General features: G+C 43.5%; 1 protein-coding gene across 1 annotated transcript in view; it reads left to right on the top strand.

Moving 5' to 3' along the window:
* The first annotated feature begins 989 nt into the window (after positions 1-989).
* wnk4b (WNK lysine deficient protein kinase 4b) overlaps positions 990-16,862 on the top strand; it is a 72,398-nt gene continuing 56,525 nt past the window's right edge. Inside the window, exon 1 of the mRNA XM_080856621.1 lies at positions 990-2,119. Within this exon, the coding sequence (XP_080712747.1) occupies positions 1,499-2,119 (621 nt within the window). The 5' untranslated portion in view covers positions 990-1,498. The remainder of the gene's footprint in view (positions 2,120-16,862) is intronic.

Here is a 16,862-nt window from a genome sequence, read left to right on the forward strand (position 1 = left end):
CACACACCCAACTGTCCACATGATGTACAAGAAAACATGATTCATCAGATCAGACCACCTTCTTCTATTGCTCTTTGGTCCAGTTCTGATGTTCACATGCCCATTGTAGGCGCTTTAGAAGGTAGACCGGGTCAGCATGGGCAGTCTTACACAGCCACATATGCAGCAAACTGCGATGCACTGTGTTCAGACACCTTTCTATCATAGCCAGCATTAAGGATTTCAGCTAGTATACATGTGCCACTATAAGAAGATAATCATTGTTATTCACTTCACCTGTCAGTGGTTTTAACATTGTGGCTGATTGGTGTATATCTCTGCAACGCTCCCATAGGATTGGAAGACTGAGACACTATGAATTCTGCACAGTAGGTGGCAGCATGCCAGTCCCCGCTAAGAACATTACCGGGAGTTTCATACACAGACTTCAGACATAGTACCGTTTCGAAGATATAGTCAGATCACAATTCATTCTGTCCACGTCCACTCAGTGTCCATTGACACGCCGCCTCCTTTAACCAGCCCAGAATATAAATGCTTATATACCGTTCCTTCTAGTGTCCTTTTGGAGTAAACAGAACATGTGGTGATATTTGCTGAGTCACGTTCTTGAGAAGTTTAAGTCAAACTGTTATCTCCTAAACACTGCGTGTGGATTATTTTTGAGCTCATTTGTAAAATAGTTAATGAGTTTAAGCAATCGTATGAAGTTGCTCTCATGCCTATTTTGACTAATTCATTCCATTTAGCGCAGACTTTAGTTTTTTAAACAGAATCTAACGAGAGGTCACCATCCGCTATTGGGTAAAGTAATGAGGTATACACAGGGTTCACTGTACAGGTAAGGACTGTGCCGTGCCTCATGACACATAAAGTGGAAAGGTGATTCTGAGGGGCGGAGCAAGAGGAACACGCGCATGGAGAGCTGTGCGCAATTGAGATACTGAATCTTTGTGCGTCTTTCCACATCTAACTGTGGGTTCTGAAGAGGTACCATCAACTACAGACAACAGCGGAATAATCGGACAGTGCGTGTTCAGACGTCGCCAAGCATTGTCCAAAGGAGACTAAACATTGTGGACAATCCCGGGGACTTTTCTTTCGCTGAAGAAATTTGCGCGACCTTCAGAGATCCTTTCGTCAGTGTTTTTCGCGTTGCGCCGTGCTTCAAATCATTGTCTTACATACGTAGCAATTTAGTCTTTTTTCGTATACGAAGCTTCAATATTTTTTGTCGCTGTGGTTTTAGACTATTAAAAGTCACAGTGGGTTGCCTGGTGACGAGATTATGTTTATTATAGACGTCCAACAACTATTTCTTTATCGTGCGTAAATTGTATTTTTTGTCTATTCTTTCTATTTATTTGCAGTCATTGGAAATATAAACTGCCCTCATGCTCTGCTCCTTTTGGTGCTGCAGAACAAATCTAAACTGACGAAAACAGACCAAGGGACACCTGTTGTCAACGCCAGAGGCGAGCAACTCTTGTGACTGACAATGTCTCAGGTCGATGTGGATATGGCAGGACTTGGTTTCCCCAAATTACCTACAAGTTTCGATGCCGATACGTGCTTTCCAGCCAGAATGCCACCAAGGCGAAGAAGACATTCTGCTAATTCGAGGCGAAACGCTTACAGGTTGAATAAAATTCACACGATGGATCTGGAAGCTCAGGATAATGTCGCACCTCTTTCAAAGACACTCTCGTGGTCGGCTGACAACATCTTGTCAGAAAGTACGACAGACGAGAAGAAGGCTGATTCCTCGGTAACAGAGTCGCCTGCATCGAGTACGAGCTCACCTCCGGCCACCCAGGACCCTAGCCCACTGCCTTCACCGGGGGTCTGGAAAGTCGGCGAGCCCATCTCCAACGTGCTCGATGTCAGCTCGGACTCTGAGGAAGAGACCGCACAGAAGAAGGTGGTTTTGACCAGTGCTCAATCCGAGAGTAATCGGGAACAAGAGGAGAAAGATGAAGTGGAGACCAAAGCCGTGGCCACTTCACCTGATGGAAGGTTCCTCAAATTCAACATTGAAATCGGGAGGGGTTCTTTCAAGACTGTGTACAAAGGACTAGACACTGAGACTACTGTTGAAGTGGCTTGGTGCGAGTTACAGGTAAGGTTTGAATTAAGCATACTTGTACTAGTTTACTACAACAAATCGCTCACTTCTACCTTAAACTTTGAACTGAACACTTAACAGTAACTGCCTACCATTTAAAAGCCTTAACCCCAAAGACGGCGATATTTGGAACATATTTAGAGACGCTTATGGTAATTTGACCAAATAACTTAAAGGCTACTTGAGGGTAAACAAACACTTATCAGTTCATCATTTTGTTTTGGCAGTCATGAAAACTGTTTCACTGATAAGCAGTGGAGATTAGTAGGCCTAAACTTGGCTAGCATAGCATTGTGGTCAGTTCAAATCTTACTAATTAGCCTAGAAGTCTTAATATTTAGACTGTATAAGGTTGGTGCAAGATATTAGTTCTTAGACAGGTACATTTAAACCAAAAAATAAACGTATTAGGATAGATACAGACAGACATCTGTGTTGTCCTTAAGTGGAAAAGTGCTTTGTGCAGACTGCTTCCTGCTTCAAATATATAATTGTAGCAAAATCATGCAATAAAAGACATAACATACGAGTATAACACACGAGTCTGAATACACACAATTGCTGTAAAGATCTAGCAAAAAAAAATAATATATTTTTCTCAGAAAATATATAAGGCTGTGAAATTTGTATGTGTGTATAAATTAGAAAATGAGTCTTACCACTGATGCCACTACCTCTTTTAATAATTTTCAAACAACTGGAAAGATTTGTAGGTTAGATCATGGTGACAATGACAGACAGACAATGTTGTCTAAAGGTGGTGTCTAAAGGCCACTGATCCTAAGTGCTCTGTTTATGTTGTCTTTCATTGTTAATTGCCCACATCCACAGGGCATCTGAGTTGTGTGACTTGGACAGCAGCAACAGTAGGGCCGACAGGACAGACATGGACAACACCAAACCATTTTAAACACTGTATGACCTCCCACTGGTGTGTTGCGTTTGATTAGCTTTTTGTTCCCCACCAAATAGCATGTTGTGACTAGAACACCTGTAGTCCTAACACCCTCCTAACGCCTCCCGAACTCAACTCTCCAGTTGCCACATGAAGAACTTTTCCATAAAACACCTTTTGGACTTTCCCTTAGAGTAATAAAACACTGCTGAAACACTGCTTGCCAGAGAAGAGACATGCCAAAAACAGTCTCAAAGTTGTAAATACTCTATCTGACTGCCATGTGACTCAAGTGTTGGCTAATTTATTCCTCAGTCTCTTCCTCATGATTCTGTGGCCGTTTGGCTGTGGACATGCATTCATCACTGAGATGCTGTCAGTAAAACTGCGGAGGTTAGCAAGGCCCAGAGAAAAATGCATGTGTTGAGGCTCATGTCTATCAGTCCGTCAGGAGAGCTTAGACTGTAGCTCATGGACTTTTCAGGCTGTCAAAGCAATAAGGGTTTTGGAGCATTCGTTGTAATCAAGGAAAACAAGGCACCAACCTGTTACTAATAAATGTGTGCAAGTGTTAATGACTTTGTTTCCCTGCATTTATACTGCCTTCAGGCTTCTGTCTTGGCAGCAACCACAAAATCAAATAAATCCCTTGTTAACAACCCACAGTGTAGTTTCTCTCTCTTTTTTCCTTTGCATTTTTTCTCAAAAGGGTGCACATGTAGGTGACCTTGTCCTCTTCGGCCTGTCTCTGGTAGTGGAGGTTTGAACTGAGAAAGGCAGGCGGCGTGGTTTTGATAGCAGCCTAATCCCCCACTGACTGACCTTAGCTGTGGTCAGCTGGGCCACGGCCAACATGCCCCCAACCCCCCCAAATCCACTCCCCCCATCTTATCCTTTCTAATCTCTGTTTTCTTTGACAACCGGCCATGCCAGAGTGCATGCACCAAACCACGTGTTGCGGAACAAGAGCCACTAGATACAAGTACCATTCCCTCTCCATTCTTCTCATACGCTGTGGAAACACGCACAGCATGTGACTTTCAAGCACATCTGGCCCTCGTCTGGCCCCGAGCCGGTCAAACGTCAACTGTTATCTTGGAGGCCGAAGCTAAAATGTCAGGCTAGGCGTTTTTGGCACTCTGCAGGCAGGCTAGTGGGAGTACAGGGCAGCACACAGCAGGTTGTTTTAGTTTCCAACAAGTGTCTGTGTCAGTGAAGGATGCAGTGAACAGAGTAGCACGACTGACTGTCTGCAGTCAACCTCTGTGTCTGCGTCCCCTGAGCTTTGGTTGGCTCGTCTGGCATGACACATGGGCTGTGCTAAACATGACATGCTAAATCCTCATTGAAATGTTTTTGTTGTGTAGTTGGATCCATTTCCATACCCCCTCTCTCTCTTGCGGTTTTTCACCTCTCTCTGTGTGTCGTAATCCTTTGGCTCCTGGGCCGTCCTTTTTAATTATCCTCCCGCAGGCTGGACTGTGCTGATGGCTCCCTGCAGTAAGGTCAGGTATGGGACCAGGGGCTGGTGCTGAGCAGACACGTAACATTATCCTGCACCACCAGCACCCACCTCTGACGAGCGATCCCTCAAGGGGGGGGGGAACAGAGGGGGCCGATGGGAAGAGCGGCCGTAGGAGAAAGGAGCTTCTAAAAGGAGCCTTGCAAGTGGGAACCGAGGGGTGAAAGGTCAGAGATGTAAATATCTCTCTGTCAAGGGTAGTTGAGCAGGGCTGTATGAGGTTATGGGTGGCGCAGACTTGTTGAGTGGTTACTGTCAGTATGCCTGCCGAAGTATTCCCTCGTGCTGGCCCAGAATACAACAGAGCAGGACTGTAGTTACTATCAATCCATTTAGAAGCACAACACTAGTGAAGAATTTTTTTGGGAGGGGGTGGGGGTGTGGGGGTGTGTGTGTGTGTGTGCTATTTCCAGTTAGCGTGAACACTTCAGTGACACTGCCACCAGAGTTGCTGCTCTTCTCGCAGCTTCCTTGACACAGGTTTTGTCCCTGAATAGACTGCTTTGTGTAACAGCGTAGAATGTATGTACCTTACTACACCCCACCTCTCTTAAGACTGTTTTGCCCACATGATTTTATCCTAAAAACACCTTCAGCTAGCAAAGATTTTGCTGGCAGGTCTTTTTCCGTCAACCTTTTCCACGTCGGGTCATGCCCTCGTGCACCCGCTGAGCACCTCGGAGAGTTAATCCTCTTCAGAACAGGAACATATATTTTACCCTGACAATACCCACACCTTTTAATTCCCCCCCGATAAATCACCAAGGGATCTGAAACAAAAGGCTACCATGACAACAGTGGCTATTTAATATCCCTCCCTCTCTCCCTCCACCTCCCAACACAGGGGCAGCCATGGCCTATTAGGGGCAGCCGTGGCCTACTGGTTAGGGTTTCAGGCTGGTAACCGGAGGGTGGCCGGTTCGTTCCCCGAGTAGGAAAAATGTGGGCGGGGGAAGTGGTAGACCACTGCTCTCCCATGCCCACATCCACAGCTGAAGTGCCCTTGGGCAAGGCACCTAACCCCGATCACTGCTCCCCGGGCGCTGCCAAAGGCAGCTCACTGCTCCGGGTTAGTGTGTAACCTCACTTCACTGTGTGTGTGTCACTTCCCTGGATGGGTTAAATGCAGAGGTGGATTTCAGAGTGTGTGTGTCTACACCACCTCTGCCATAGAGAGGACTTTCACTTCTTTCACACTTTTTCAACACCACCACTACAGTGTAAAAAGACTTATGTCCATGTGTCAGTGAGACAAATGCACCTCCCAGGGCTCAAAGAGGGCCTGATGGGATTGATGGGGGCCCCTGGCTCTTCGAAGCCTCTGTTTATTCCTGTGACGTGTGCAAAGGGATCGGAGATAAGGCTGATTCAGTCTTCACGGGAATGACATCACAACATAAAGCCCTTCCATGCATGAACCCTAGGAGGCCTCTGTGAGGTTAGGCACTTTTCCACTGCAGGAAGTCGCGGGGCGTTTTACAGGGGCCGGCACCTCTGAGCGGTTTTCCACTGCAGTAACCGCCACTGCAAGACCTCTTTCTGGGCCGTTTTTAGGGATGAAACAAGTACCTCCTTTGGGCACGTTCTTGCAGTGATGGTTGAGGTGGCTGGGTGGTGCTTGCAGTAATGGTTAACACTTATTGTTTAAACGTGACATGAGGGGAAGACAACAACAAGTGCCATTTTTAAAACCAGCAAAAATGTACCAGACATTACAAAATACAGCTAAATACATTTTTGCTTACATATAGTAAGCTTGTTTAGATTTCATATAGTGAGCTTGTTTAGATTACAGTCATTATCAGCTATAATATAAGCTTAAATTAATCATAGTGGTGCTGGTATATTTATATAGGCTTTAATGAATCATAGTGGTCCTGGTATATTCACTGATCAAGTAATTACAGCTGACCTGAAACCAACGTCCGGCTATCCGACAACTCTTTTTTTTTTTTTGGAACAGCTATTCATAGGTTTACGGTGTCCATTGACTTTTCACTCCATTTGACTTGTAAACTATGAACCTTAGAATAGCTGTTACAAAAAAGTGTTGCATAGCCTGACATCAGTGCCCTGAACCCATGTCAAAGCATCTGAAAAGCAAGTTTACTTGTGGACTCGACCTTGAGGCAATCCTAACAGTGTTCAGAAAATCTCTGGTTAAACGTCTAATGTTGGTGCTGCCTGGAGAAATATATCATTATTTAGTTGTGTTCGGATTTGACATCAAAGAGCAAAACATTACGTCACTTGAAGGTCTGTTGTTCCTGCACCACAGTAGAAACAGAAAGGACGAATGGGCTAATTAGGGAGCCGTTCCCGTAAACAAAGCCTGGGAAGTGCCCCGAGTTCCTGCAGTGGGACATGAGCGTGAGATTGAGGTGAGCATGAGAGTGAGATGAGCGTGAGAATGAGACGAGAGTGAGATGAGTGTGAGAGTGAGATGGCATCTGTGAGATTGAGGTGGGCATGAGAGTAAGATGAGTGTGAGAGTGAGATGAGCGTGAGAATGAGACAAGTGTGAGAGTGAGATGAGTGTGAGAGTGTGTGTGTGTGTGTGTGTGTGTGTGTGTGTATGTGTGTGTGTGTGAGACAGACAGACAGACAGATAGACAGACAGAGTAAGTGTTTTTTTTATGTGAGGGGATGAGTAATGTTTGTGTGGGGGTGTGTGTGAGTGAGAGAGAAAGATAGACAGATAGATAGAGGGAGTGAGTGTAGTGTTTTATATGAGAGTATTGTTCGTTTGTTTGTGTGAGTGTTTGTGTGTGTGTATGTGTGTGTGAGACAGACAGACAGACAGACAGACAGAGTAAGTGTTTTTTTATGTGAGGGGATGAGTAATGTTTGTGTGGGGGTGTGTGTGAGTGAGAGAGAAAGATAGACAGATAGATAGAGGGAGTGAGTGTAGTGTTTTATATGAGAGTATTGTTCGTTTGTTTGTGTGAGTGTTTGTGTGTGTGTGTGTGTGTGTGTGTGTGTGTGCCTCTCTCCCTCTGGTCTTTGATGGTGTAAATGCCACTCAGTGCCAGCATACACGTTATGACTCCCTGTGGTGGGTCATTTATGAGGCCACAAGGAGAGTGAGAGCAAGAGTGAGCGAGAGTGTGGATGAACGGACACCTTACACCCTGTGGGGGGTTGTAGGTGGTGAGGGGATCCGTGAGTGTCACTAGGGTCACATGACCGTCAGGGGGCAGCCATGGACACAGTGGAAGAGTTGGTTTCACAGGCCCAGGCCTTCACCAGGAGAGGTGAAGTGTGTGTGTGTGTGTGTGTGTGTGTGTGTGTGTGTGTGTGTGTGTGTGTGTGTGTGTGTGTGTGTGTGTGTGTGTGTGTGTGTGTGAGTGACAGATATTATTGGATGTAGAACCAAGGCTCAAGATATCCCTTGAGCAAATCCTATTTTTAGGAATTATGCCTAATAACATTTCCTGTTGATGGGGACCTCTCTGTTTTGTTTTGTAGTGGGAATACTGGGAAACTGCCCCTGAGAGTGTTTCAGCGAAAGAGATCTCTTGACCTGTTCCCATGCCATAAGTTTATAAGAGGGTTTGCCCCATAGCCTGAGGTGCTTAATGATACTTCAGTGTTAAATCTTTAGCAAGCAAACACTTAAACATATGCATGAACACATGAAGAGACTACACACATGTGAAGCTTTACAGAGGAAAAAAAAACTAAAGTGTGAAACTAAAGCTATTGTGTGGCGCATGGGAATATTGCATTGACCCACCCCTGTTAACGCTTAGGACCTTTCTCATGGTATTCATTTAGCAAAATGATTAGCTTTAGCGGATTTTGTTCAATGCCAGTTGCCCATCAATAAAATTAGGGCCCTTTGGGTTTTTGCTTGACACACGCTCAGTCTGTCTAGCCTGCCTTTTTGTGCTGGTGTCAACATTTATCATCAAGCAAACTCACAAAATCAACCACCCACACAAAGTTGAACTCTTATGTAAAAACAAGTGGGACGCTTTGACACACATACTGAGCATGAAAGGATGTCTGTCCCACTTCACTGCACAGTGAAAAGTTTGAGTGGCCTTGTATCCTTTTGGTCTAGACTCCCCAGATATGTCCCTTACACAGAGGGTAAGAGTTTGAGCGGGTGTGTATCCGTGGTCCCACTCTCCCTCTATTGTTGTCTTTTGGATACTCTTTTGTTCTTTCTGTAACTTAGCCGGTAAAGAAAGGTGCTTACAGTAACTATAACTTGCACTCAAGGTCACTTTGGATATTAATGAAATTAATCTTTAATGACAGATTATAAACGTACTGACATCTGAAAGCATTGAGTATAATCCAAAGATTTTCTGTGGAAGGTAAAACCTGTTTGCCTCTTGTTTCAAACCGAAAGCTGAATATCTTAAAACCTGCTGTGGATTTTCTTCTTGAGGAAAGATTCATTTCAAATCTAATTTTTAACTTTTGTTTATTGTTGCCAAACAGAGATATATTTTTTAAAAGAGACCAAAAATGGCTGCAGATTTTTTGATTGCTCTTTGTTTATAGTAGCCTACTAAAGAGGATTGACATAGTTTTGTGGTAGACCCTGTCTTAGTAACGGTGGTCCGCCAACCTGACTGATGCGTCACTCTGGTCGACTTGTTCTCTGGTACTTCGTTTGAGATTGTTTGAAAGGGCCTCTCAGGACACCTCATGGAGTTTCAACCCACTCCTTTTAAAGTGAGAAAAAGCTGGACTCACTTTGACTAAGTATGCCAAACTTCAAAATGAGAAATAGGTTTCACAGCGACAGGTCTTATGTCACTTTTTTTCTGTTGGAGGCTATGCTGTTTTTGCTCTCATAGGAGAGTAACAGACTAGGTTTTCAGCACCTAATAGAAGTGCCTGTAGTTTGAATGATGGCTTTGACCACTTGAAGACATGGTGAAATGGATACTGCTGACATGAGTACAATGCAGCTAGTCTGGCCAACTAAAGCCCTTTATAAATATTTACATCCTTTCATTGAAAGTGGTGCAATGGTGAAGTAAAGGAAATTGAGATCCTGTGCAAAGTCATTATTTGAGACACATAGAAAAAACCTTATAGACATTCAGCGTTTCAAACATTCCCTCAGAAGAAAGGACATTGCGTTATGCTAACAATGCTAGCACTGGACTTAGTGCTCTAACTGATTACCAGTCACCTGTCACCTGCAACACACGTCTGCCCACCACAGGCAAGAGCCTGGCAGAGTCCTGACAGGGTCAGCTGCTGGAGGGCTGCCTGGGATAGGGCTCCTGTCACATGATACCTTCCCCAACTCGCATCTCCGCAACTTTGCCCAGCAGGGCTGTGCCATCAACCCACCAACACGTTTTTATTGCCTCCAGCTTTTTGTGTCACCATGATACTCGAAAACAGGTTATATTATCTCTTGTTGTGTGCGTGTGTGTGGGAATATATATGTATTGACATATAGAGAGGTGTGTGGGAGAGTGGTGGGTTACGTGTAAGTGACATTCCCTCCATCCCTTTCCCCAGTCCTGCATAAAACTAATTGGCAGCAGATTTTAAAGGTGCAGTCCACCATTCTAATCTGTAACACATTTAGTCACATTCAGCAAACTGCTCCTCACAGGTCTCTATCTGCCTATTCTGTGTGTGCACTTGTAAAAACAAGGCTCCAAACGAGCCATAGACTATTCCAGCCAATCAACACATAGCTTTAGAACCACAGAGGGTAGGAGTGTCATTTGATGAGAAGCTGTTGAGATTGGTCAGAATAGTAGACTCTACCTTTAATGCAGTGTGACTGTCAATCTATATCCTGTAGTGGAGCACAGGTGTATTTAGCCCCCCTCTTCTTATCACTTGCCCTTTGAACATCGTGATAGAGCCCTATGATGTCTGACTTAAACCAACAGAGAGAGTGACGGTCGATTTTGAGGTGTAGAAAGAGAGGCATGCAGACAAGCGATCAGTCATATCTGTTTCATAATGTAAATCGGGTGTGTACTCTGAGACACTACAACTATGCGGCCCTTTTCTATGCTGTAGATTTTATTTGTATAAGACAACACCTTACCGCCTTAGGTCTTTGTCTTCGCGTTAGTGAACACACTGAAAACGTGTACGTGACCAAGTGCGCACATCTGTGTCTGTGTAAGGGCTAGTGATGTCATAGTCATGTCATAGTGGACTCACAAGGCTGGCAATTAAAGCGCAACACCTGGAACCCCAGAGTCACACCTGTAGTGACACATGTAGGGTGTACATAGCAAAGACCATGATCCTCTTGTTACCCCTCAGCTGAGGGAAATGGTCCTCTGTGGAACTGCACTGACAGCCCAGAAGGCTCTAATCTAGGACTCTTTTGGATTCTGCAGCCTGCCTTGACAGAGGAACCTCTTTTGGCAGTAGTATCTAGATAACCTTTATCCTTTCAAAAAGAACATTTCTTCAACGGGTGTAATTAAATACAACCACAGAGGTTTTGGATTGCAAGATGTCTGCTGTTCTGTATCTGGGGTTTTTTTTGGTGTCCACCCACAGCCTCTTGCCTCAGCAATAGTTAAACTGGCAGAACCAGCCTCAAGCCATTAAAACAACACATTGTCTCGACATGTTGTCTCTCCTCTAAGATTAATTTAAAGGTACAGTCCATGATTGGAATCCCATTGCTTCTCATGGTCCTTCAGTGTTCAGTGTTCAGTGTACAGTGTGCAGTGTTCAGTGTTCAATGTTCCGTCCTGGCCCTGTAAGTAGAAAACAATCATAGTGGCATGGGCCAAGCCATAATCAATAGCAGCTAATCAACACTGTGCTTCAGGAGCACAGAAGGGAGGGGTGTCATTTAATTGGCTGTTGAGCTCAAATATCAACAGCCTTTCATGGAAGAAGTGTGCACTGCATCTTTAAGGACTGTATTGCCATTCTACAAAACAAAAGCAGATGCTGTTAGAGGCTTATTTGGTATAACGCCCTGGGGTTGTTTTACAGAATTGTGAATAAAGGTAAATCCATGTTATACTAATTGGTCAGGAATCTACTGAAGATCGGTATAAGCCCATCCTGAAAAAAATGTGTAGTGTAGGTTGTAGAACATGTTGTGGCATCATTATCTAAGATGCTCATCAAAAAGGGAGAAAACAAGAATTCAGCCAGAACTGTCTCTCCATCTGTAGAATTTAAAGTTTATGGAAATATTTAGGTTAATTTATAGTTGTCCCAATCTCCAGACCCACTTTCCAGATGTCTTTGTTATTGTATAAATGAATTTCATTTTGCTCATAAAAGAATATGATTACATTACATTTGTAGGTTTGTTGCCATGCCTTTGCTTTGTAATGGGTGACAAAGTCATTATCCTCCTCAGGATAGATGGTGTTGTAGTTTGATTTATATGGACGCTGTGTCAAAGGTTAAAAACATTTTAGTCAGGATCAGAAACTTCCAACAAGATAAAGTTTGAGCAAAGATACACAATAGTGGAGCAAGCCTGAGATATTCTCATAAGTCATCCGGTACATTCTGTGAGTGTGCTGGTCTGTTTAAAGCACTCAAGTCTCACCTTGTGTAACCCCAGTGAGCTCACAAGCCTGACCAGGCGAGGCCAGTTTCCTGCATCATTAGTGTTGGATATATGAGGCATTGTTTGCTGATAATTGAGACAGGCTGAAGAGCAACACTGTGGCATCCATAACATAATCACATCAAGTCACACGTCTCCGTTCAAGAATAATTTGTCCTGTTCTGGACTTTTTGCGCTGAGGTGAGATGTTTTCTGGAAAACCTATAGTCTGCACACATAGAGTTCAAATTATTAGATGTTGTTGTTGACTCATTGTCTTGTGGAATATCACAGTAGATGGTGCTAGACAGAGATGGCAGAAGGCTACAATGTCCAGCTTCGTTCTCCTATTCCATTCAAACTGATATCCTACAGTTATTAGATCGAAGTGTCCTCTCACAAGACAGTTTGTTTTTCCAGTGGGTTCACATTTTTCCTCTCGTACCTGAAGATGCAGTATGTAGGGGATTTTGTTGAATCAAAAAAGAAAATTGTACGTATTTATAAAGCTTTTCAAATGAAACGGTTGATGTTTGCAGGCCCTTCAATCTAGGAATAACAGAGCACTGTATCTTTAAATCTGATCCCCAACTCACAAGGCAAGCGCCTTTTTCTGTTCCGTGGTAAAATACACGGGAAACATTTAGAAAAACACAGTTACAAGGATGTTTTCCATGGAATCCAATTAATTCAAGTCCATGGTAAATTCAATACGTATGATGTCAGAGACATAGTCAAATGTTAGCTTTGAAGATGGATCTAAGATGTGTATCTCCACATGCCTCTACAGGGCCCCTTCTGAAGTATAGTTTAGGATAATGTTTCCCTGACTCGTGGTGGGTGGATGTGCACATGTATTGTCTGCAGTCAGCCAAGCATACAAAAGTATAGGTTAGTGCTAGACGTGGAACTATAGTTCACCTCAGGGTATTCAGGTTTTTGTCTTGCTATGTGCTTTATCGTGTGCGTGTGTGTGTGTGTGTGTGTGTGTGTGTCCATATACCCTTGTGACAGTGTGGGGTGTCTTTTCTCTCTCTCTCTCTCTCTCTCTCTCTCTATCGCTCTCTCTCTCTTTGTGTGTGTGTGTGCGTGTGTGTATACTCAGACAGTGTGGGGTGTGTCTTTGTGGGAAAGGGGCTTATTTTTAGTTTTACACCACTGGTTTTGAGAATGAGCAGTAACACAACTGTGTGGTGGGACTGAATGCTACTCAACAATGCAAAACACCGCTGTGCTGTAGGTGGGTGCAACTGTAATCTAAAATTCATGTAATTACACCAGATTATCATGGACAATGCATGTCCCTCCTTATTCTGTCTTTAACATTGTTTTTATCTGTCTGCCAATCCCCAGTCTCTCTCTCTTTCTTTCTTTCTTTCTTTCTTTCTTTTCTCTCTTGGTGTCTTCTCTGTTCTGTTTCCTTATTCAGAAATAGGCCTTTATGTGTGTATTTATGTATCATGTTCATTTTCCTTAAGATTGTAAATAGTTTTTGGCCACTTTGTAATGGTGCTTTTGGTATTTAATTTCTCCTTAGTCGAGGTCAAACTACATAAATGTCTCTAGTAACATGGGACACAGGTGATGTATTTGCACACTGTTGCATTCACTTCAATCCAATTTGGGATTCACACAGACTATTTAGCGAAGGTCACCAGCTTTAAAGAGTCAGGACTAGATGCATTATTTGTGCATATTCATGTTCCAGACATCTGTCCTGACTTGCCCTTCTCCCTTACAGTCTAGTCATTGCTTGGAATAGCTGAAATATTTATAGCTGATTGCAGCTGCTGATGCAGATTGGAACCCACTGAATCAACACCCTCACCCCTCCCTCTCCAAGCGTGTATGAGGAAAAAGGTTACATGTCCATGGTCATGTAGTAGCTATAGCTATCAAACAGGCTAAATTACCTGGCCAGTTAAAACAGGCAACTTCAGGTCTGGGTGGGCCTTGGCCCTATTGCTGAGGCAGTTGGGCTACCATTCCCCACTGCTGGGATGGCTGGAGTTCATAGCTCCAGAGCAGATCACTTACAGTGCTATCTGAACCAGCTTGGCATCCAGAACTCCTGTTGAGCCTAGCAGGTCAAATGTCAAATGATTGAGCAATGTCGTAGAGGGATGCAGTTTACAATTACAAATTCCAATATGCAGGTTATTAGGAAATGAACAGTGCAGTTTTACAGCCGGATATGGTGGCAAAGGTTAAACACAGTACAAATAAAGTTTTCTTTTTTCCAAACAAAAGAAATATAATAGAAACATATTCTTTTTGTTAAGTTGTGAACTTGTAATGTAAGGTGTTTTTTTTTCTGTAGAGTGAATGATCTTTCCCGTGAATTGTATGGTAAGCATGAAGGGTAAGGTTCAGGATTCAGGAACCAGACTTAAAGCCGCGTTCGTCTCTCTGTCTCTATGGCAACATCCCTCTGGTGTTTTCTGGCTGGTTAGCTCTCTGTATGTCTGCATGTGAACAAACTGTCTGGTTTCATTTAACTGACACCATTAAGTCTTTTCAAGAAGATTGAATGAGGTTTGCCCGTTTTACCCTTGTTATGTGTCAGCTTTGACCTCTGTATCAACCAGTCAATCGCAAGAGCATGGACAGAGGATTGCTTTTCAGCCAGAAAGTGACTGTGCGCAAACTAGTTGGCATTTTTTCCCAGATTGTAAGTTGTGACGCGTCATCATATTTAGATCTTGATACAGGTCATATTTGGACAGAAAGGAGTTTGTAATACGTGCCATAGAGCACAGAGGCGACTAACTTCGCTTTGTCCTGTCTTGACAGGTTTCCTGTGGGTGAACTGTTACAGTGTCAACTGTCTGAACTATTTCCCATACATTTTAACTTCCTCAATGAATGTGCTGAAGTCAGGGAAAGGCCCACTCAGTGTAACATGACTGTGCTGTGATTTTGCATATTCTGTCAGTGATGTGACAAGAGGCGTAAGATATGCAATGATATACAAGGAAGTGAAACATCATATTGTTGTAACATTAGAAAATACAGGAATGTATTCTCAAAAATATCTGTTAGCATGACTTTGGCAATGGCACTAGGGCTGGGTATTGGCAAAGATGCCCTGATTCGATTTGATTCGGTTCACAAGCTAACGATTTGATGCAATTGCAATCCGATTTTATTTGATTCGATTTCCTATTTTGATATTGATTGGAATGAGATATGAAATAGCATCTGTCCATATTTAGAGAAATGTTTTAAAAAGATCTAAAGAATGGTGACCATGTGTTTCGTGTGATTGTGTGTTTTATTTAATTTTTAGTTTTTATACCTTCCACACGTATTCCCTGGTACCCTGGCTCCTATGACTTCTGCAGAAGCATGATAATTCAAGATGAGTCAAGATGAGCCATACTCAGCCCCCACCCTCAGGTTCGCTTTTCAAGACACGTCCATTTAGGACACATCTGTTGCATCGTCACAAGTATACCAGCTGTTGTATAACTCGTGCTTTAGTGAAAGCCCTCTGGCTGGCTGTCCTGCAAACCCTTCAGGCAGAAAACAAAGCCAGTGTATAGCTGTCGCTGTGTTCTCTGCTTCAGTAGATGTGAAGCACAGCAGTTGGGAGCCAGATGGGTAGCGGCCATGCTACCTCAAACTTCCTGTTTGGGCTGGCAAATCCACCCTTAGAGGGACTACAAAGCTGACTCATCTGGCACTTATTCCTAGGCAGTTGCCTTTGACTCTCTTGTGACGGGGCGTACGTGACCCATAGGTACATGTTGGTACAAACAGTTTGAGTTACTGAGGTACAGATTGTCCTGAAGTAGTTCTTGGTGTAAATTGTTTTCACATACTGCCAGTGAGCGAATGTATGTGGGAGTTTTAATACCCCATCATTATTGGATAACAGTAATTTATCAGCATGTCAGGATGGCAAAGTGTATTAATTGGTTGTTTTTGTGGCAGCATGCACAACTAAGCAGTCATTGTGAATGGCCACTAAACAAGTCTCCTAGGGAGTGATGCCAAATAAAAATGGCTGACTAACGCTCAACCAAAGCTTTGAAGCTCCCTAACCATCTCCTATTTGGAGTTCTGCCCATTCGTCTGCATTCTCACAGGTCTGTAGCACTCAGTCCCTACAGTCAAAGGACACAGTCATTGAAGGGAGCACTGAATGAATTTCTCATACTAATTTTTAAGTTACTGTGTGATGTTTTGTGTAAGGGTTCTTGCTTTTGCTAGGTTTTCCAATCTAGTTGCTCTCTGTGTTTAGATGTCCACAAGCTATCTGTGCAATCTGTTTACTGTGATAGATTTGTTTAGACAGTTCAGCTTTCCCTTTTCATTGATTATTGTGTGTGTTAATCTGTACATTGAGATACTGGAGAGGTTCTTCCACTTCCAGTTTCTTTGCTGTGTTAGCATATCCATTAAGGCATTTTTATACTTCTACGATTCTCTCCGATTTGGTCGTAGAGGGACACTTTGGCACGCCTTGGTAACACCTTCACCCAGGTGTTGCCGCCCATCCGACCCGTCGGAGAGCCGTCGGAGAGCTGGTCGGAGACAAACGCTTTTTTCTAACTTTTCTTAAAGAGACGGAGAGAGTCGGAGACCCCCTTGGCTGTGATTGGCCAGTTTACGACATCATTTCCAAACAACATCATTTCCGGAATCACACATGTCAGGACCTCACATTTCCTGTTTTCTGTCAAAATGTTTTAGTACGACTTTGGTAAACTACAAAGCTGCACAGCATGCAGCATTAGGCTACCATATTTTATATAAACCCTCGAAAAGTACATTTCTCCCGACCACTGTTGGT

The sequence above is a fragment of the Sprattus sprattus genome (genome assembly GCF_963457725.1).
Source record: "Sprattus sprattus genome assembly, chromosome: 18".
In the NCBI taxonomy this organism is placed as follows: domain Eukaryota; kingdom Metazoa; phylum Chordata; class Actinopteri; order Clupeiformes; family Clupeidae; genus Sprattus; species Sprattus sprattus.